The 22,827-nt window shown below is 31.8% G+C and overlaps 4 protein-coding genes and 2 long non-coding RNA genes across 7 annotated transcripts; 2 read left to right on the top strand and 4 right to left on the bottom strand.

Moving 5' to 3' along the window:
• The first annotated feature begins 564 nt into the window (after positions 1–564).
• LOC108761550 (glycerol kinase) lies at positions 565–4,122 on the top strand. 2 transcript variants are annotated; one of them, XM_018508158.1, is made up of 10 exons: positions 565–696; positions 1,612–1,870; positions 1,948–2,165; positions 2,250–2,462; positions 2,621–2,731; positions 2,828–3,087; positions 3,217–3,422; positions 3,513–3,650; positions 3,753–3,830; positions 3,906–4,122. In XM_018508158.1, the coding sequence occupies exons 1-10, from the start codon at positions 616–618 to the stop codon at positions 3,998–4,000; spliced, it is 1,659 nt and encodes a 552-aa protein (XP_018363660.1). In that variant the 5' UTR covers positions 565–615; the 3' UTR covers positions 4,001–4,122. The 2 variants fall into 2 exon arrangements, with proteins under 2 accessions (XP_018363660.1, XP_018363661.1); XM_018508159.1 differs by lacking the exons at positions 3,753–3,830; positions 3,906–4,122 and having other exon boundaries at positions 3,517–3,594.
• Positions 2,204–2,678, bottom strand: LOC108761552 (uncharacterized). The gene is made up of 3 exons (XR_001940126.1): positions 2,601–2,678; positions 2,389–2,451; positions 2,204–2,301 (listed from the first exon to the last, which is right to left on the bottom strand). It is a non-coding gene; the product is annotated as an uncharacterized LOC108761552 (long non-coding RNA).
• Positions 4,123–4,274: 152 nt separating the features above from the next.
• LOC108761551 (testis-specific serine/threonine-protein kinase 3) lies at positions 4,275–7,244 on the bottom strand. Its single transcript, XM_018508160.1, has 7 exons — positions 7,035–7,244; positions 6,589–6,780; positions 6,330–6,499; positions 6,026–6,175; positions 5,526–5,799; positions 4,588–4,764; positions 4,275–4,511 (listed from the first exon to the last, which is right to left on the bottom strand). Exons 2-7 carry the CDS (start codon positions 6,754–6,756, stop codon positions 4,362–4,364), a joined length of 1,089 nt encoding a protein of 362 aa, XP_018363662.1. The 5' UTR covers positions 6,757–6,780; positions 7,035–7,244; the 3' UTR covers positions 4,275–4,361.
• A 1,875-nt stretch (positions 7,245–9,119) lies between these two features.
• On the bottom strand, positions 9,120–11,064 carry LOC108761527 (uncharacterized). Its single transcript, XR_001940125.1, has 3 exons — positions 10,935–11,064; positions 10,094–10,153; positions 9,120–9,396 (listed from the first exon to the last, which is right to left on the bottom strand). It is a non-coding gene; the product is annotated as an uncharacterized LOC108761527 (long non-coding RNA).
• Positions 11,065–13,114: 2,050 nt separating this feature from the next.
• Positions 13,115–14,674, top strand: tsu (40S ribosomal protein S12 homolog tsunagi). Its single transcript, XM_018508127.1, has 4 exons — positions 13,115–13,310; positions 13,666–13,812; positions 13,921–14,182; positions 14,279–14,674. The coding sequence occupies exons 1-4, from the start codon at positions 13,250–13,252 to the stop codon at positions 14,307–14,309; spliced, it is 501 nt and encodes a 166-aa protein (XP_018363629.1). The 5' UTR covers positions 13,115–13,249; the 3' UTR covers positions 14,310–14,674.
• A 184-nt stretch (positions 14,675–14,858) lies between these two features.
• Rpt5 (26S proteasome regulatory subunit Rpt5) lies at positions 14,859–17,597 on the bottom strand. The gene is made up of 3 exons (XM_018508125.1): positions 17,392–17,597; positions 15,560–16,693; positions 14,859–15,134 (listed from the first exon to the last, which is right to left on the bottom strand). The coding sequence occupies exons 1-3, from the start codon at positions 17,431–17,433 to the stop codon at positions 15,024–15,026; spliced, it is 1,287 nt and encodes a 428-aa protein (XP_018363627.1). The 5' UTR covers positions 17,434–17,597; the 3' UTR covers positions 14,859–15,023.
• Positions 17,598–22,827: the final 5,230 nt, after the last annotated feature.

Genomic DNA, 22,827 nt, shown 5'->3' with positions numbered 1-22,827 from the left:
TAAGAAATAACAGTAAGAAATTGACCAATCACAGTCGAATGTAAGAAGAATAATCGACTGCGATTGGTCAATTTCTTACTCTTACTTCTTACTCCGTGTATTGTAGACGACGCCTCACATTCGACTGTGATTGGTCAATTTCTTACTCTTACTTCTTACTCCGTGTATTGTAGACGGGCCTTTAAGATCGCTTAGAACTTCTGACTTGCGGCTTATTGTAGAAGGCCTATTAACGTCGCATTGTGTTTAAGGCTATATTATGGTGAAAATTCACTAACAAAAATGGCGATTTTTGGCTACGAGAAGCTTCATAGATGGCGATAATAGCCCAGAGTCATCTGGCAATCATCTGTGGCTGTGTTCCAAAATTGATTGCCAGTACTGAAAATCTGTAGTGCACGTAACGTAAACTGTAGCATTTTCAGTGCTGGTAGTATATTTGGAACACGGTCTGTCTCTTGTTGGAAAGCTCCCCATATTATCCCTTCCACCATGACTCACTGTCACTGAGCGGCCGGCGGCGAGCGCTCAGTGAGCACGTGTAAACTGTAAAGTCGCAAGTTGCATGACGATCGCGGTCGTGTTGAGGTGACTACATTCGCTCAAGACGCTCAAATGAACAAAAATGATTCTTTGAGCAGATATGGACCCCTTGTCGGCGCGATCGATGAGGGAACGAGTAGTGCAAGATTTTTGGTTCGAACAATTTTTTATTTCTCATTATGTCAATAATTATATCGTGAGATAACGCATTGTCGCGAGATTGCGGTTATAGTCGGGGAATTTTGAAAATACAGCATACTTATATGTATAACAATGCCGTGGTTAAATTAGTTCTCTTCTAGATGTTAAAATAAATGTTAAAATAAATTGTTGCAGACAATTGACTTTAAAGACACATTAAAAGCAGTATGTAGTTTATTTGTGACAATTTGTAATGACATGAGTGATGATATTTATGAAGAGATCGTAACGAGGCTATGTCTCTTACCATTTATTTCTTATATCCATTAATGATTGTTGTTAAAATAACTATGGCCGGTATTCATAGTCAGATCTTATATTCAAGACCGTCTTGAGTACGATCTTAAAAAGTCACGAACCAATCAGAGGGCTACATTAGCGTCTTAAGACATTACTTAAGACGGTCTTGAAATAAGAATCTGACTATGAATACGGCCTACAACATTTTAAAGTACTGTATACAGGATGTAATTAAATGAGCTAAATTTTGAGATCATATTCCTCATACTTATGAAAACATATGATTATGGGTCCAGAAATGCTTTATTTCCTTGTTAGAACTCTTTCTAATCTATTTATATCGTATAAATGCACAAATTAGTTATTTTTGTTTGGAATGTTTGGAAAATACTGCCTTAATGAGTTAGTAGTTTTTCTTGTGTCCAACTCGCTTAAGAAAAAGTATATTGGAATAATTTGATAGTGTTTCTGAAATAACACAAAAAGTGTTTCTAGATTTATGTTTATATTTTTTTCTCTAGATAAGGAAACTTTAGGTTTTTCTCTAAAGTTTGATTGTATCTTTTAGTTATATCCCCTGTATAAGTTTCTTTTTTATTACAATAATTCTCTGTTACAATAATATAGGTTTTTGCAGCTGATACAGCAGAAGTGTTAACATATCATCAAGTATCGATATCACAAACATGCCCAAAAGAGGGATGGGTTGAACAAGATGCTTTAGAGATATTAGAAGCAGTTAGGGAATGCCTGAAACAAACTGTATTTAACTTAAGGCAGTTGACAATAGATCCAGCTGATATAGTTGCAATTGGTATAACAAATCAAAGGGAAACTACAGTTGTATGGGATTCTGTAACAGGAGAACCACTTTACAATGCTATAGGTAAAATTGTTATTATAAATGTTATATTTTTCATAAATTGTACTAATTTACATAATTTATCAATTTTGATAATGTAGTATGGATGGATATGAGAACAACATCAATTGTAGATGATATATTGAAGGGTGTACGCAATAAAAATAAGAATTACTTGAAGCCGCTTTGCGGATTACCAATTAGTCCATATTTTAGTGCATTGAAATTGAAATGGTTGTTAGAGAATGTACCTCGAGTTCAAGAAGCCTTAGCTGCCAGACGTCTCATGTTTGGTACCATCGATTCCTGGCTAATTTGGGTTTGTTCGCACAGAGCAAGCATAATATAGATAAATTTTTTGTACTGATTCAGATTAATATGCCTTTTATAATTTTATAATTAGAATCTGACAGGTGGTGCCAATGGTGGCGTTCATGGTACAGATGTGACGAATGCTTCGAGAACAATGTTAATGAATATTGTGACATTGAAGTGGGATCCTACTCTATTATCATTTTTTAAAATACCTCCTGAAATTTTACCTGAAATACGGAGCTCTTCTGAGATTTATGGTTATATACAAGATGAGCTGCTGCAGGGTGTTCCTATATCAGGAGTATGCAATTCGTATTATTTTATTAAACATAACAGTATCGAGATATAGTATTATAAATATATCAAAATGAAAAAAAATTTATATAACTTTATACTGAGGTATTAATTGTAAGTGTTAAGATAAATTTGACTCAAATACATAAAAATTATTCGTTGCAGTGCTTAGGTGATCAACAATCAGCTTTAGTAGGTCAGATGTGTCTACAGCAAGGGCAGGCAAAAAGTACTTATGGTACTGGTTGCTTCCTTCTTTACAATACTGGCACAGCTGTAAGAGAAATTTTATTGTATTGTCACAACATGTTATATAGTTCAGATAAGATATAAATTCAAATAAATACAATTTTGTATCTTTGAATGTTATAGATTGTGGATTCGTCCCATGGTTTATTGACGACAGTCGCTTATCAATTAGGAGCACACGCTTCTCCGGTGTATGCTCTTGAAGGTTCTGTAGCTATTGCAGGTGCCGTTATACAGTGGTTGAAAGATAATCTTGGAATATTAACTAATATAAAAGACTGTGAAACTATTGTCGAACAAATGCTTGTAGGGCCGAATCATATTGTTTTCGTGCCAGCATTTGCTGGACTATATGCTCCATACTGGAGGAAAGATGCACGAAGGTAGTTAGTTTTATCAATGTAATGTGTTGTAAAATAGTTACCGGATGTCATGTACATATAGTATGTTAATAAGAACTAGCATATCTTTTTTTTACTTTGTAAGTATCAATATGAATTAATTGTTTTCAGTGTCATATGTGGTATTAGCGAAGATACAACCAATGCACATATTGTAAAGGCAGCTCTGCAAGCAGTATGCTTTCAGACGAGAGACATTTTGGAAGCTATGAAGAAGGATACTGGTTTGGTGTTGACAAAGTTGTTGGTTGACGGTGCAATGACGAATAACGATTTGTTAATGCAAATGCAAGCTGATATTTGTGGAATTCCAGTGGGTAGGAAGAACATTTCTTCAAATACATACATACTATTAGATTAAAAGTTTATAGATTATATAAATGAATACAATGTTTTTTATACGAAAGTTAGACCATTAATGTGTGAAACTACTGCACTTGGAGTCGCAATTGCTGCGGGTAGCGCAGAAGGAATACGAAAATGGGATGTGAAGATTGATGCTGCTATTCCCAGTGACATCTTCCTACCATTAATAACTGAGAATGGTAATTATCTCGCAATAATCATCCTTTATTACAAATATAAAAATTTTTGACACTATACGAAGAGACACTATACAAATATATTGATTAATGTATTAATTTTAGAACGCGACATTTTATATTCTCAGTGGAAAATAGGTATTGATAAAAGCTTAGGTTGGGAGTCACTCCCAGAAATAAGTGGTAAGCCGTTAACAATAAATCTTAGAATGAAATTGATATACTAATAAATATTAATTGCAGATATTTCTGTTACAGATGATACAAAGGATACACATAAAGTTACTGCGCCAGGTGTATTTATAATTAGTACCATAATATTGCTTATGGTTGCTAAGTATAGATGTACTTAATAAGTTTATGTATGCAGTACTGTGTACTGTATATTGTATTTAAGCAGAATCTGCTTATTAATACAATTGAAAATAATACAACTGAAATTAATTCATCTGTTCACCATAAGTATGTTGCGTTGTTTTTAATTTTTATTATTTATATATAGTAATATTTATGGATTGAAAAAGAAACAAAAATAAAAAAAGTGCCATAGTATTGTAAAATAGTTAACAGATTGTTATATGCATATAGTATGTTAATAAGAAGGGAATTTGAAAATTACTATTCCTTTATGCATATCTTTTTTACTTTGTAATTATTTAATACTCTATTCAATAACTTTATTTTACAATATTATTTTTCAATGTTACATGAGACTTATGATTTTGCATTTAAGTCAGTTCTTTTGCTTTCTTGGATAACCTCATTCGATTTCTCATTCCCTTGAAAAATGGCAGGTCCAATTGGTACTATACATTTATCAAATATTTTGGATTCTTTAGTTGCAGATATTGTAGGTAATTCACCCTATAATAACATAAAAGATCATTAAGCAATTCTTTATAAGTAACATAGATAGTAGGTTGCATGTATTAATTCTTACAGTAAATCTGTCACTGATTGATGTTTGAGCGACAACAGATGTCTCAAGCCAAGCATCAATTTTTATACTATTGATGCGCAATCGTGCAAATTGTGGTACTAATATACGGGTAATGAGTGAACGACACGACTGAGATACTTTAGGACGTTTTGGAAACACCACTCTGTTTTGTACTTGCTAAAGAAAGAAAGGAATGGAATGCATTAGAAAAAAATGGCAGTATGAATCATATAATCAGAGAGAAACCTGAAAGAGGACATTTTCTTCTTAGGTTATTGGCTTTCGCCTCCGAAAATAATAAGAAGTTGATACGGCCAGATTAGCTAGATCACTTTCAATAGGATATCTGAACGAGTTATGGTCAAGACATAGTAGCATTGATAATACAGTGCGCTAAGAACCTCGTGACAGAGTGATAAGCGGAGCAATGTATTCTAACTGTAGAGTACTAAATGTACTGTAACTGCGTTACATAATCTGGTAGAAAAAAGTCCGGGACTGCCCTATGAAGCGAGATATTGAGCGTTAAAGTTGACAACTATTGAGATTAGGAAATCTGTCATGTGGAGTGTATAGACAGTAATGCTTATTTGGCTCGGGGCGGCTAATAAATATCCTATCCGCTTGGAGCCTAGTTTATACATCCTACTGTATACATGACAGATTAATGATCGTGTTACGTAGTAACATCATAGTCAACTTTAACACTCAATATCTCGTTTCGCAGAGCAGTCCTGGACTTTTTTCTGCCAGATTCTTTTATTTTACGCGAAAAACGCGTCGAATGAGCCTAATTTCATCGAAATCGGAAGTGAGGTAGCTATTCTGAAGAATTACTAAAAAAATTTATAAACCGTACATGAAAGAAGAATATGCGAAAGATTAGAATCAACCTGAGTATATGCTGGGTATACCAGTCTTGGCATATACCTGGGTACCTTTAGCAGTTGCGCATAATTTGTATCATCAAATGGCAGCCGACCATGAACCATAGCATAAAGCACTACACCCATGGACCATATATCAGAGAGCTGAGGCTGGTAAGGGATGCCACGTAGAATTTCGGGTGACGCATAAGCATAACTACCACAATAGGTTGTACTGAGAGGCCACTCGCCATTCTTTAATTTCATTTGTCCACGTGCGAATCCGAAGTCAGACAATTTAATATTGAAACGATAATCCATGAGTAGATTCTCACACTTTACATCTCTGCAAGAATTTTTAACAGAGAATTATATTAAAAGATTATTCTCGACAAGATCAATTTTAGTAATCAATATTTATGAACATTAATGCAATCGACTTTGAATAATCTTTTTACTTATTGTTAGATGTAAATTAGATGTAAGATCTCTCTCGATAAAATTTTATCACATCTTTCAATAATACTTTAAAATCTTTACTTTTCACTTATGACAATTGTACTTTTCTTTACCTGTGCACTATCCCATGCTCGTGGCAATAATCGATGGCTTCTAAAAGTTGTCTAAACCACCTACGGCTACGTAACTCATCAATGTAAGTATCACGTCGTATAACGTCGAGTAAGCTACCATTTTGCGCATATTCCATAATAATATATACCCTGGAAAAAAAACAAGTTTAGAAGAAATTGACAGGTATTCCTATATCAGGAATTTGATTTTATGAGGTAAATTTCCATCTCGATCGCTTCTACATCTATTCTGCTAATCTGTCTACAAATGCTATTCAAAGATTAATCTGAAAGATAAACTAACCGATGTGTGGTTTCTATTGCTTGCAAAAAGTGAATGAGATTTGGATGTTTTAATCCTTTGACCACCTCAATCTCACGAGGTAGAAATTTTGTGAGGTATTCTCCAGGCGCCTGGAACTTCGAGACTATCTTCACTGCCACTTGATAATCGTATCGATCAGACTTTGCGATCTTCGCAAATACATAAAAATGTTTGGAACTCAAAAAAAATGTAACATGAAAAAGGAAGGGAAAAGAAAAGGAAATGGAATAGGTTTTACTTTGACAGTGGCATATGATCCGGCACCAATAGTTTTTCCGAGTGTATAACCGTGTGATTCGAGCACTGTCAATTTCTTTTCCGATTTTTCACAGTTTTTCTCATCTATTAATTTCATGCCGGCCTGTTGTTCTTTCGACGTATACTTTATTATTGGTACCATTGCCATTTCCGATGAAAATAACGTTTTTCGCTATAAAAAAGGAAATTTAAAATAAATTGCAAATTGATAAAATTTATCTCCAAAGCTAATGCTCGGCTCGTCCTTTTTCCTTACAGTTTTACAAAATCAGTGTTATGTTGTAATTTATTAGAATTTATCACGATCGATTTTTGTAGAATAAACAACTATTATAAGTAATATGCAATGTGTTTCTATAATAAGCATAGCGAACAGTAATTAATCCTTGAAGAAAAAGTAATCCTTACTTTATAATGGATAATTACCTTGATAATTTCTTCATATTACTTTTAAGTAAGTGCCTGTTATTAATGAAGTCATTTTGCTTGTTGCATTGCACATGTATGAACTTTTATTTGTTAAACATGAGAAATTTTAATTTAAGAGAGAGTTTGACATCTATAAACGAAAATTTCGAATTTTTAGTGTTTTTTTAGGAGTATATGACAACTGAGGTGTGAAAGTTATCAGAGATCGAAATTTATGACGAAATCGATAACGAAGTCAAATAGATTTGAGTTCTAAAGAGAACAAATATATAGGCTGCATTCCGAGTTGCGCATGATGTATCGTTTTATCCTTTATTAATTGGTGAACAACCCGGACAAATGATGCATCATGCGCTTTATGCGTAACTTGGAGCATACCTATACATATACATATATGTAGAGAAAAGACTCATAATTAGTCTTTAAGTAGTTGAAAGCAGAAATAGGCACTCGATGTTTATTTCGGTTGTCTTTTTTATTATTGTACAATATAACATTTATACTTTAACAACGATTTTCACTATGATATAGGAGCATAGGTTATTTCATATTAGAAAATTTAATATCTCATATTATGATTTCCACTAGGGATGCAAAAAAAAAGCGTATAAGGAAAAAGATTGTAATTTTGCAACAATGTATAAGATATTTATAGCATCATAAATACGCATACTTATTTCTAGAACACTAATAAAATGGTTTTACTAAAAATTAAATTTTTTAACTCTTTTGAACGAAAAAAAGCGTTCTTTTGCATCACTTTCTAAAAACACGTGTCAACGTACGAATTTTCAATATTTTTTAATAATTCTAATTTACGCGATAGCCACGCAAATAAACTTTAAGAAAAAATTTTGTTCTTTGATTTCTGGCTATTTTGGTTCTCGAGATATCGTATCAATCGTTTGGTCATCTCATTTTTTCAATGTATACTGTTTGACAAATGATCACAATAGCCAACATTACATCATACGTTCCAAAAAAATATATAGAGAAGCCATAGAGATACAAAGCACCCTAATAATCTAAATAAAGATAATGGCTACACATAAATAAAATATGGAAGACCATTCTCCCGTTTACTGAAAACCGACCAATCCCACCACATCTCTCCCCTCTCCCCCACAATCCCTTCCCTCATCCACCCACCCCATCACTCTAACAAGTAGCGTAATATAAAAGGAATGGCCTGGCCTGGGGCCTGGAGGAACAGCTCAGTATCAGGCCATCAGGCAGCTCCTCGCCGTGATGAAGTAAACTACAAGGTTTACGAAACGTTAGCATTTCAAGAATGGATCTGGACACGAAGAAAACCCGCGAAACGCATAACCTTTATATAGAAAGCACCTGTGGAAGCCTCAAGAATATTATTTTATATTCTTGAGAGAAAAGATAAACTATATATGCACACACAAAAAAGTTCAACTAAAAAAAACAGATCTTGGTCTTTAGAAAAAGAAAGAGGAAACGAACGAGTGCAATTAGATGTTAAACAATAAGAAAAATATAGATGAGAAAATTATATTCCATAGTTTTAATAAAACTCTTTAATAGAAATCATTGTAATACAATTTAAAAAGCTTGATTACAAAAATATTTGTTATAAAATATCTATATCTACGTTTTTGCATCAAACATCAGTTACATCTTACGAATCGTAAATATCAATAGAATTGTAGATAACGATAAGCACTATCTCGCGAGGTATCATAAAAAAGATTTTATTTACAACTGGGTCTCAATTTTTAAAAATCAAGTGGGCACTATATGACTTTCAATTTTAAACTTAGAACTTTTAAATATAAAAACTGAAATTCTTGGAGTAAAAATTGAATTTATTGCTAAAACATTGATTGTTTAATTTCTAAAAACTAAGATTAGATTTAGAATGTATTGTATTATTTTTTAAATTTGAACAAGTATTTTCGATAGAATTGATTGTTAACTTTTTATATTAGTCTCAGCAAAAATAATGTTATACTTAAAATATCTTTCATTATACTGTGTATATGAATGTATGGCAGTATTACTCTTAGCGTATGAAAGAATGGGAAAAGTATTAAACATATAACACATACAATGTACTTAAAGTGAATTTTATTAATTCATTGATTGTTTATCTAACAAGAAAGCGAAGGTTCCCATCTCTAATTTTCATTAAGCATAAAATTTTACATTGATAGTAATATAATAATTTTACATTGATAGTAATGTATCTGGAATATTGCGCACATGTTGGATTTATTTAAGCGCATTACGGATCTATTATCACCTTCAACTGTCCTTGACATGATTATTAATTAACAGGTGCAAGGCTTGCACGTACATTTTCCACACTGTTTCTTGCAGCAACATTGATCTATAAAAAAAAATATAATTTACTATCATAAAGGCAAAGGTTTAAATTTTTCTATAAAAAAGATAAAAGCAGCCGTTTATATAAAATTTAATAAATAGGCCACTTTAAATAACTCTTTAAAAATGTCGACTATTCTTCTCATTTTTGCAACTAAAAATTTTTAATATTACTACTCTTTACTACGTCAATAATGTAAAATAAGAAATTGTGAAAATAAAAACGAAGGAAAATACGAGACATACGAGAGTGAAAGAACAAAAAAGCAATGCAGTGTTCCGGAAAATTGTGACTCATTATAATGATCGAAATGTCCGTAAGTATAGCATAGAAGCTTCAAATAATATATCACGTGCAACTGCGCCGTACAATGAAATTACGCCACAAGTCCCGCGGAACTGTGATGTACAGTGTTAAAGGATATATTAGCAGGCGTTGGCGGCGGCTGTTATTAACCGATTATTGTCCGGGATGGAAAATAAAAAATAGTACAGTTACTAGGTGGCGCACGTTCTCGTTCGTCGATTCTGCTTGGAAAGAGACATTCCGATACGGTATTGTGAAAACGAATTTGACAGCTCGCAACTGGTCGTAATTATAAGAATAATTAACTCATTAAAGAGGCATGACGAGCAAACAGCGAAATGCGCAATCGGAAAAGCGAGAAATATATTGTTAACATTTCTAATATAAATATTACCATTGCATCCGGAATTGCAGCACGAACAGTTGTTACCGCACTTGCAATCCTGGCATTTGTCTGTAATAAATTAAAAAAATTATTTTAGAAATATCAAAATAAATTAAAATTCATATCAAATAACAGAATCCTATTTTTTGTCAAAGCGGATATCAGTATTTAATAATATATGTAAATTTACAAATGTATTTTTCAATCTTTATATGTCAATTTGGTTTGTCAAATTTAAAACACAACTACAAACTGAAAATAACAAAAAATTACATTGGCTGTCAATTTAATAATGATATTAATAAGCCTCTTAAAACACTGCAATGAACTTAAAAAATAGAATTCTGTTTCTTATCTAATTTATTTTTATCGATCTCATTAAAAAAAATATTTTATAAATTTTCACCTATAATTGTTTAGAATATGTTAAATATATGTAGAATACATATTAGAATGTATTAAATATGTATTTTTATACATTTATACATATATTAGAATTTAAAGATATATATTAGATATATACACACATATATTAAAAAGAATACAATTCTAAGCGTATATATTTTTAAGAATCCACATTATTTAAAAATCATATATAACATTCAACAATTATTCAACAAGATATTTCAATAATTCAATAATTATCGATTGCCCTTTGACCATGCACTGCCGAATGAATGATAATTATAAATCAATCGCGTGACACCTTAAAAGAAACTGATATGTTTTCTGCATGTATATTTTTTACTGTGCCTCAATAATTCCTCTAAAGAGCAACAGTAATAATTGAGGAAACGTCATGTCAAATTCTCTCTATTAATGTTCATTAAGTATTTATGAGCATACTCACTCTTGCATTTTTCACATCCTGGTCCCGGCATTTTGGTCGGCTTTGGCTCGTCGCTTCACAGTCGTGGCTTGAACTTTCAGATAATGCAGCGGAATGCTTACTTACCGGTAGAACGTCGTGGCTTCGAATTTATCGATCGTTCCCCACCATGATCGGAGGCTTGGTTCCGAGCGGCTTGACAAGCGCAGCGCGCCGCGTGTGCAATCGTCAACATGCGTGCCATGCGCAATTTCTTAGGGCCGTGTGACTCCAGCGACACGAGTGTTTCTAACTGGTTGTCGATTAGGATGACGCAGAAAGAGGCGTTATCTCCATTTAGTCCCAACATTGTATAAAAATTGTCACTTTCCTGTAGACATTTAATTTCAATTAATGCGCGCGTTTATGTCTTAATTCTTAATACAATGTTAAAGACATTCGTTTTTATCAAATGCAAAATTAATAGTCATAAAATTCAAAATATTAATATCATATACGATGCGAATTAATTCATAAAAGATTTACATATAAAAATTGAAAAGTGATATTGAATTAAATAAATTTAATCAGCAGATTTAAGGATATACTAACTTCGGATATTTTAATGACTTATTGTCTCTAATAAATTTATTTTAACGTACAGAGGCATAAATTGGATATTATTTTGTATAAATAAACCAGGTATTTAATGTAGAATAAATTGGGATACGTAATAAAAGAAGCAATTGTAGAAAAGAACTTATTTGCGATCTTCATTTGACGAACTTATTTATAAACTTTTATTCATTTTTACGGTGATTGACTGGTGTCTATGTTGTTGTATATGTATCAGGACATTTAAAAAACATTGCTCCCCAATGGGGAAGCAATGTTTTTTAAATGTTTATTTGTAATTAATTTTATGTTTTATGATTCATTTCCAAAATAACATTTTTTAAAGGTTTATTAAACGTTAATTTTACATTAATTTTTCGTTTGAAATGATGTTAGGAAGAAACACTTATTAAACGTTTATTTAACGTTAGTTAAATGTTTGTTTTACATTAATTACTCATTTGAAACAGTATTTTGAAGAAATATTTTTAAATGCTTATTTAACGTTTATTAAATGTGTTTTTTTACTTCAATTGATTATTTAAGATAGTGACTTGAAAAAACATTTTCTAAACATTTATTTCATATTGGACCATTATGTCCCGATGGAGACGAAATGGTTTTTAAACATTTTTTAAAAGTTTATTTTTGATTAATTTTACATTTCACGATTCGTTTTCAAGATAACATTTATTTAATGATTATTAAATGTTTTTTAAATGTTTATTCGTAATGAATTTTACGTTTTATAATTCGTTTTCAAAATAAGATTCTTTAAATGTTTATTTAACGTTTATTAAATGTTCGTTCTACATTAATTTTTCGTTTGAAATTAAGATTTAATGGAATATTCTTAAATGTATATTTGACCTTTATTAAACGTTCGTTTTACATTAAGTTTTCGTTTGAAATAAAATCGAAGAAACATTTTTTTAAACATTTGTTTGACGTTTACTAAATGTTTGTTTTACGTTATTTAAAATATGTTTAAAAAAACATTTATTTAACGTTTATTTGATGTTTGATACAAAGGTTAAAAAAAATTTATTATTTTCTAAAATTCAAATTAATAAAAAACGAGTCGGAATAAAAAAATAAACGCGGAAGCAAAGTTAAGGCAATATAATTGCGTTAAGTGTATCATTTATGGACAATAAGAACTGTGTCCATCGATAATTATAAGTGGCATAACGGATATTTGAGCTTATTTTGCAGAATATTTATAGTGTGATAGTAGGATACAAATCGTATGATAGTAGAATATTGACAGTATACGATAGAGAGAGTATGATAGTAGAATATTGATAGTATGAAATATAACTTAAAAAAACTCGCATTAACATTAAATGTTAAACAAAGACAGATGATGAATCCGAGGCATCGGAGGTATCCAAGCGACGTTCCCGAACGCAGCCATTATATCCTAGAGCTCTGATTGGACGGCTCGTTATTCCCTGTTGCTTGTGCCTATTATGTTTGAGGCTTTATTGTGCGGAGCCCTATTACTCCGTGGTTACACATTAGTTCGCCATTGTGACAGGAATATTCAGTGGCTCTTAAATCGTCTTTTTCCTCTAAATCTATAATTTACATTTACGTTGTTTGTGGTTGACGGTTGTGTGATCATCAAGCAGTCATCAAGTGTTTGGTTTCGCGAGTTGAGTGAATGCTAGCGCATAATAAACGCGATATTTTAAAGATTAACGTTATATACACGTTATTGAAACACTGAAACTCTAACTATGGCGGATGTTTTGGATATCGATAACGCTGAGGAGTTTGAGGTCGATGACGAAGGAGATCGTGAGTCCTGTTCATTATATTTTGCAAACATTGTAACCTCAATTTCGTACCAAGATTCGATCATTTCACTTCATATTTCATCATGTCCCTTACTAAGGGACATAACTAAGCCGAACACGGTGTTTCCCTATAAAGTTATTAAAAATTTTATTAAAATTGAAGGTGAGGTAGCTTAACTGAATAATTACCAAATTTTTAAGTAGCAATTTTTTGCAATTATTCGTGTCTAATATTAATGCAAGTATCGAACTTGTTTGAAATCGTTAGACGAAATGTGGAAGAAATAACAATAGTACTCGGATCATAATAATGTAAATGAGACGTAAACATTTTTTTTTATTTGATGTGTTCCCAGAGGGTATCGCGCGTCTTAAGGAAAAAGCAAAGAAAAGGAAAGGTAGAGGCCATGGTGCAGAATTGGTATCTACGAGAGACGATGTTGGTCATTACGAATCCATGAATCTTATTGAAGAAGATGACAATGAACCTGGTCCTCAGAGATGTAAGAACATCTTTGTCATAGCTTTGTTAATTCAGTTTGAATTACAAAATTTATTTTTTATTTTTATTTGTAAGATCAGAACAATTAATATCCTTCATATATTTTTAGCTGTAGAGGGATGGATTTTATTCATAAATTCAGTACATGAAGAAGCACAGGAGGATGATATTCAGGATAAGTTCTCTGAGTTTGGCCAAATCAAGAACTTGCATTTGAATCTGGACAGAAGAACGGGATTTCTGAAAGGTTATGCATTGGTGGAATATGAAACTTTTAAGGAAGCACAAGCTGCAAAGGAGGCTCTAAATGGTACAGAAATTCTAGGTCAAGCTATCTCTGTCGATTGGTGCTTCGTAAAAGGACCAAAAAAGTAAGTATTATTATATAAATGCAATTATTTGAAGTGATATAATATTTGGATTTATATCGATATTTATATTCTACATTTTTCTATTTTTTTTTATAGAATCAGGAAAAGAAGCCACAGAAGGCGATGAGAGTTATAGATTAATGACTATAATCATATCTTCTATTGTGTTATTTCAAGCAAATTATTTTATATTTGATAAGCATTTTTAAAAATGCTCGAAATATTTTCTTCACTAAGATTTTTGCTCTTTTGTCCTATATATCTATTCATAATCTACCCAGATATAAAGAACTTTGTATGCTATCGTTAGTAAATAGAAGATCATGAATATATCATCCAGATACAGCCTCTTGTATAAGCAAGAACATTAATATTTTATGTGAATATCTCAGTTTGTTTTCTTTCATATACCTCTTATCATCTAGCAATAATTTTTGGTTTCACATTTATTACAATGCTTTGTACTAGTTTGCGTAAAATAAATGTTATTAAAATCTTATTTTTGTAGTGATACAACTTCTTATCTATAACTTCAGGTATATGTAATATTTAATAAAAGTTCCTATATCAAAAATATAAAATCTCATTTTTTAATTCATTGTGAAAGAATATTTTAGCAGTACGAGAAAGAAGACAAGAATTTGTGTGTGGCAAAAACAAGCATAACATTTTTTTAATTGTCTTAATACATGTAACTTTGAAAAGTTATTCATTTAGTTATTGTTTTCTGTATATCTTATACTTGTCGAAAAACGAGAAAGTATGAAGATTAGAGATGTTCCTATATTTATTATACAAAAGATATATCTTAATAAATAAAAGTGACGCGGCATAGAGCATATTAAGCATAATAATTCAGGTTTGCTTTCTTTTTCGCTTGGACTTCATTAATAGCTTCCATCAAATCTTCATGAGTGACTTCTGTTGCATTGCGCCGTAATGCTATCATACCCTGAAACACATAATGTTCTTATCATTATTCTAACAAATTATATATGCATATAGTAAAATCGGGAAAGCCCCGATTGCACACATTGCATGTTGCACACATGCGTCGCTAATTGGTCAATTTAAAAATAAAATATTCTCATTGTGCGTGCGTGCGTGCATGCGTGTGTGTGGTAAAGCAGTGAAAAATTACTAGGCATCAGCTGATATGAGTGGTGTGTGCAATCGGGATTGTAGGCAAACGGGATCCTCCCGTAAAATCGAGTAGAATAAAGCATTAACTGAATGGGGCAATATATTAATTCTTGAGTAGTATGATTTAAATTAGAGTTAAAATGACATATTAGTGAAACATAAGAGAAATAATTTTACATTTAACGTTGAATTAAAGAGCAATTGATGCTTGTTATTCTGAATTTAAATACTTACCGCTTCTACACATACAGCTTTACATTGTGCTCCATTAAAATCATCCGTGGATCTGGATAATTCTTCAAAATTCACATCAGGCGACATATTCATTTTACGCGAGTGAATTTGCATAATGCGTGCTCTGGCTTCCTCGTTGGGATGTGGAAACTCGATTTTTCTGTCTAAACGGCCGGATCGCAGCAAGGCTGGATCCAAGATGTCGACTCTGTTCGTGGCAGCAATTACTTTGATATCAGCAGTCGAACTGAAGCCGTCCAATTGATTTAATAACTCCAACATCGTACGTTGTACCTCTCTATCTCCCGCCTTTTCCGAATCAAAACGTTTTGTGCCGATAGCGTCTAATTCATCAATGAATATTATTGCTGGAGCTTTTTCTTTGGCCAACGAAAATGCATCTCTGACCAATTTAGCACCATCACCAATGAACATCTGTACCAATTGTGGACCAGCCAATTTTAGGAAGGTAGATTTTGTTTGGGCAGCACAGGCTCTAGCTAATAGAGTTTTTCCGGTTCCAGGTGGACCATAAAGTAGAACACCCTTAGGGGGCTGTATTCCTAGGTTCTCGAACTTCTCCTTGTGCGTCATAGGCAACACAACAGCCTCGATGAGTTCCTGAATTTGTTTGTCTAGTCCACCGATGTCAGAGTATTGTTCTGTAGGTCTCTCATCTACTTCCATAGCTTTGACTCTGGCATCATATTCGGCTGGCAGAGTCTCTAGTACAAGATAACTGTCTTTATTGACACCTACCAAGTCACCTGGTTTCAGAGATTCAGCGTCGACCAGACCGATCACAGGCAGGAAGTACGTTTGACGGGTTGATGTCTTTATAACCGCACATTTGCCCTTTCTTTGTGCATCTAAATCAACCACTGCTCCATCTTCCTCTCCCATATCTTGTGGGTCAACATCCAATAGCTCGATGACATTGGATACCAAGTATGGGAGAGTTTTGTTCACCTTAATTTTTTCAGTATTCTCCTTAATCTTATCATTCTGCGCCTGAAGCTCATGTGAAATCCGCATCACTTCGCTCTTCATTATCTTAATTTCATTATCCAACAGTCGCGTACGCGACACGATTTCGTCAGTAGACATTCGTAGGACGTCCTCTCCTAATGTTTCCTATGAAAGACACAGTACATATAGTCCTTTTTGTAAAGAACAAAGTTCTTCTTAAAAAGAAAATTTAATCGTTTTTTTTAATTGAGAAAGTAAATATAACTTTATGTTGATATATATATTCAAAATGAATAAAAAATTCAAGTATTATTTTTATTCTTTATAGAAAAAATTACAGACAAAACAAAATAAAATAACATATTTTAATTAAACTACTTCTCTTTATAGTCTGTTTTGTGAAGTGAAAAATTAATTAATTATTCATTATTACTGCAATAAATCTTTAGATTTATTTACGCTGAAAAAATAGATTAACTTAAGTGCTTAGCGACAGCTAAATAATTAATATAAATCTCAATAATTTTACAGAAAAAATGTATAAATCTAAACACTTGTTTCATAGGTATTTGTATTCTACACACACGCACACACACACACAAAACATCCTTTTTATATTATTTGCATTTAAGTAAAGCAAGATTTCGAACTATACAAACAGAAAAAAATGAACTGATTGTAAAAGAGATGAAAGAGACAACTAGAGAAAAAGAAATAAAAGGAAATGGAAAAAAATAAAAGTTACATCAATCAATATATGTTGACTGTTTTGTTGCTCGCAAAATATAACAGGATATAGGTATATATATGCTTAGATATGCTTGTCATTCATGCCATAACCTGCAAAATACAGAATCGTGTACCTCTCCATCCTCCCAGATAGATTTATCCTCGAGTGTGGCCATTTGAAAGCTAAGAGAAACTGTTCGCTGACTAGCTTCGACTCTTCCTGACTGACTGCACTGCAGTTACACGCAAAAAATTCTTTAAAAATCAGTTCCGAAAGCAGTCCTGCGTTCTTTGGACAGTTCAGAACAGAAAATCTGCTAACCACAGAACATATATAAAGTATAAAGTGCTACTCGCGACTCGCGACAGTCGCAACCACAAACCGCGACGTCCGCGACAGCAGTCGTGTCAATTGTGACTATACCGACCCATCCAGAATCAGTTTAAAATAATATGGGGCAATCTCGGAAGATGGCCATACTTGTCGCGTTTCAATTGCTTTTTCGCCTAAATGTTTATTTTTTTCTTTTGATTTTACATGTATATTCCCATTTGCCAGAGAACATTGAGACGTCTTATAAGATATCATAAAGACGTCCTAAAAATTCATGAGACGTTCTAGTTCAAGACGTCTTTTGGATGTCTTTCAGACATACATATATGTTCTCTGGGTACATATTAATCAAACAAAAAAAAATGATTATTATCAGTCTATATTAATAAAATAGTATCTGTAGGTTGATAACACAATCGTCGATTAAATTAATCAAAGTTTACGAGCCTGAACTTAAATATATTAATTCAAATTAATGGACGATTTCAGAAACTACTTGTTAATTATTTTTGTTGAACACATTTATTGAATATTAATATACTTTTTAAGTAACAATTATCAAATAATCAAAGATTTAATTCTTTCCCTTCTCTTCTTTTTTTTTTATATATTTCTTTTCCAAATTTTATTTTTTACATAAATAATTATATTTTTTAATTAATAATATATACATGATTTTTTTAAAGATAATTGTATAAAATACATTAAGAAGAAAATAAATGATTTTTGTCTCTTGCAATTTTTCTGTAAAGTTGATAGCATTTGAGTAAAAAATTATTGAAAACCATTTAGCGATTTTTAGTAATTAATATTTCGTTAACCCCCCATTGCAAAAATCGCAAAATGGTAGAGAACTTTTCGACTCAGTTTAGTCCACTCTACCTGCTCAGGATAGGTGGTGCCGTATTTTAATGACACCCTGTATATATGTATATATAACCTTTTTATATGTGTGGAAATTAAATGTTCCAATTTTAATTAAAGATATTACTTTTTTATATGCAGAATTTTTTATTTTTGTATATAAATTGCTGCAAATACAAACGCACAGCTGTGTTTTTTATTAAATGTGATTGCAGTTGTATGTAAAATTATATTTAAATAGATTTTGAAATTATGTATTGGTTGGAGGAAAAGTTCTACGATATTTCGTTAATATAATATCTTTGTTAAAAATGACCAAAATTTAAATTAAAAAAAAAAGAGGTTTAAAGCTTAAAATCTCAACTTTCGAACGGTTACTATATTTTATGAATTTATGTGAATTTTGTAATTTTTATACATAGAGAAAATATTACGAGCTGAAAAAAACGGGAAACTTTTCTTCTCACTTTGTGGGTCTCACAAGCTAAAAAAAATTTACAAAAATTTTTGACTATTTGTATCATGAAAGTTTAGAGTTTTCCTTATAATAAAATATATTATATAAAAAAATAAAAAGGGTAACCATTGATAAAGTGGTTTTTTGAAAATGTTTTTTGTTCTAATCTACGATTTTTTGTTCTTGAGTTATTCACGAGTTAAGTAAAAAGAAGCATTTTGACTTTAATTGTTCATAACTTCATTAAAAATCATCTTAATGCAATTAAAAAACAAATTCTTAAAGCTAAAATGTTGCTCTATCAAATAGCATCATGCTAATTTTTTAAATGTAAAATATATAGAAATTTGAATTAAAAATGTGATGTTACTATCCTTGTATAATCATTGAGCAATGGAAAAAAAGACAGTAATATCACATTTTTAGCTCAAATGTACATAATATTCTATTTTTTTTTAAATTGACAATTACACCATTTGATAGAGTCACGTTTCAGCTTCAAGAATCTGTTTTATTAATTACGGTACGATGATTTTTAACGGAGTTATGAGCAATCAAATTTAGAATGCTCTTTTATTTAATCTAACTGTAACGAAGCGTGTAACTTGATAAAAAAAAGTCGTAGGAACATTTTTTAAAAACAAATTTTTAGGAAAAACTTTAAGCTTTCACATCAGATAGTCGAAAATTTCGCAACAAATATATTCTGTATATAATTTTGAGCTAACAAAATCCGCAGAATTTTTTCTCCAACCCAATACATCATGATAAAAAAAATATCAAAAAAATGCGATTGAACTTATAAGTACAACTATTAGAAAATCTCATGTTATATCATCATGTAATTTTTGTATAATAAAATATACGATTATTAAAAAAATAATTGCGATGATAAATTAGGAGAAGTGAACGTTTATCTTTAAACTTTACTTAAATTTGTATTCGTTCATTGTAAGTGTGAATTTGCACATAACATGGAACGAGGAAAAATGGAGACATTATTCGATGAGATGCATCGGCAAGTTTGAGGATAATGACTTGAAATGGACATGTATGGAGTCCGCAATACAGTCACGTGCAAAGACGGCGCCATTTATACTTTCACCGAGTTCTGCATACGAGGACTGCATTGTTTGCACGTTTTCCAAGGTATATTGCGGCTTACATCTCCGGGGGGTGCACCCACGGTTTCAGGCTAATCGGGAAGTAACGAGTTTGCAACGGATAGCTGCAGCTTTCATTAAACTCTATTAACGCTAATTAGAGAATAACTGAAGGCTAATCACAGAATAATTGTGGCATATAAATAAACATCTACACGAGTCTGCGGTGAGGATAGTTAATAAGTGAGTTAATTTGCAGACCGATGTATATCGCATTGTGGTTTGAACACCGAATCTTACTTTAGGGACGAGTCATAACTTGTCTCAGTACAATAATTTTTAATCACGATTGGGCTTTATGAAATGCAAAATAGTATTGCAATGAGCTGTTAAATACGCGTAATATTTCGCAGAGCAGATAATGCAATTGAAAAACGTATCGTCCAAGTAGTTTTGTATTCTTCGTAAATATTTACGTTTTAATAATTTATTCTATAACCTAATAAATCTATAATTTGGAATAAACTTATAATTTAGTATAGATATATGTGTGTTATATATACTATACTGTTATAGTAGAAATAAAATAAAAACATAAAATAGCTTCATTGTGATCAGATCACAAAGCATAACTATATATCAGTTACTAAAAAATAGCCCAGTCGGAATAACTTTGGCCAATTAAAAAAATATCTAAATAAAGTCTCGCGTCCGGAAGGACATTTTAAAAACGTCTATTTTTAAGACATTCTGTGTCCTGATTTTGACGTGCAGTTTCGGCATTATCAAAATTTGCACAGTTACTCTGATTTTGGCCAAAGTTATTCTATCTTTGGCATAATTGTATACTTTATTAATTGGTATCAAAAAGAATGTCGTGTTCTGACACAGAAAGTTCGGTTCTCGACAAATCGACGGTGCTCCAACTCTTTTTACCAGTAGCTAACTACCGCGTTTTGTTAAGCACAATCCCGAGAGAATCGCATAAAATATCAAATTTCACCGCGGCTATGAAGTCCGGGGTCCTAAGAGAAGTGCCCAGGAATTTTGTAACTTTTATCGTGCACGTGCAATATCGCGGGGATATATTATCGAATTTCCATATCGACATGCTGCTGTTGAAGGGCTACGCCGAGCCGAACGTTTTATAACCGACCGTAACTTAAAGCCGTGCATTATCAACCTTACGAGACACTTGGTCATCTCCCAGAGAGTTCGTAACATGTATAGTAATCCTTCGATAAAGCGCAACGAAAGCACAGTCCCAAATGTATTCGCAAACAATGGAGAGAGGCACTAAATTTTATGTCAGGGGCATGGCTCTCGTTTCGCCTTGCATCATGATCCTTCTCTATGAACGAAAGAAAAGTGTTTTCTGAGTCTTTAATAATTCATCGTTGTTTTAGGATTATTGATAATTTATAATAATATCTCGGTTTTCAGTTCATTTAATGTAAATTAATATAAAGTTGAAAAAATTAACGGAATATCTATTATCTTTCTCTCTAGATTTTGAGAAAATGTATACATGTGTTATAAAACTAAGAACGTAACTTTTTACGTGTGTTTGATGACGGATTTAAATTTGCTATTCCTTTCAATCTTTTAATTTTAAAATGCACTAATTCTATGTATACATATAAACATTGGGAAAATAAAAATAAAAGTTAGAGGTTTGTAACACAAAAGATAAACCGCTGACTAAAATTGTGTACATCAATGCGTACTAATGCCTAATAATGCCCAAGTAATACCTAATTTTTTATGCCCACTATGTCTTCGTAATGCTCTACAATGCCCAGTAATGCATAAACTCATACCGTTTATTATAAATTATAATACACAATTCTCTTAAGTAATGCCTCAAATACATCGCAACATCCTCAGGATTTACCCCCATTGTTGTAATATTTTTTTAAATTGCAGTACTTATGTTAATAATCAATTATTTTTACAATAATAAATTATTTATCTTTATTTTTAAGAATAAATACATAAATAAATAAAATATTGTAGGCCGAGATTATTTTGTTGAAGACTAGGTAACTTTATGACACGTTTTTTTTTTCATTTATTTGAAGATCGTGAAAATACAATGAAACTATCAAATAAAAAGACAGTGATGATTATATATCTTATACTTACTGACTTACAAATTATTCGTGATTAATAATTAATAATTCATCTCAATGATTAGTTATAAATTTCACTTACAATAACCAACTGTTAAAAGTACAAAATTGATAACAATAACTCTCGAGAATGTCAAAAATAAAAAACAAATAGAGGGCTAATGAGAGTTTTTATTCGCGGTAATTCGTGCGATAAAAAAAATTTATTTCATATTACGATAAGTCAGACGTTTCGGCTTCACTTCGAGCCATCTTCGGTATATCTGAATCATAAAAAATAGAATAATTCCTAATGGCTAAAGAGAATGACCACTCATTCCATCCTCATTCGTGACACAAGGTTGGCGAGTTTAGTGGCAATTGAAGATGTGAATTCCGCATAGCCATGTACAATTAGATAAAAATTATAACATTCCGCAAATTGTCCATAATTTAAAATTTGAGAAACGTGATGTCTAACGTAAGCATGACACGCAAATTGACAATCAAAAAATTATTATTTGATTGTCAATTCGCGTGTCATGCTTACGTTAGACATCACGTTTCTCAAATTTTAAATTATGGACAATTTGCGGAATTTTTATCTAATTGTACATGGCTATGCGGAATTCAATTGCTACTAGACTCGCCAACCTTGCGTCACGAATTGATGAGGATGGAATGAGTGGTCACTCTCTCGT

This window comes from Trachymyrmex cornetzi, unplaced genomic scaffold (genome assembly GCF_001594075.2).
Source record: "Trachymyrmex cornetzi isolate Tcor2-1 unplaced genomic scaffold, Tcor1.1 scaffold25, whole genome shotgun sequence".
Classification (NCBI taxonomy): Eukaryota; Metazoa; Arthropoda; class Insecta; order Hymenoptera; family Formicidae; genus Trachymyrmex; species Trachymyrmex cornetzi.
Note: the sequence above shows the minus strand (reverse complement) of the source record. Positions and strands in the feature narration are given on the sequence as shown.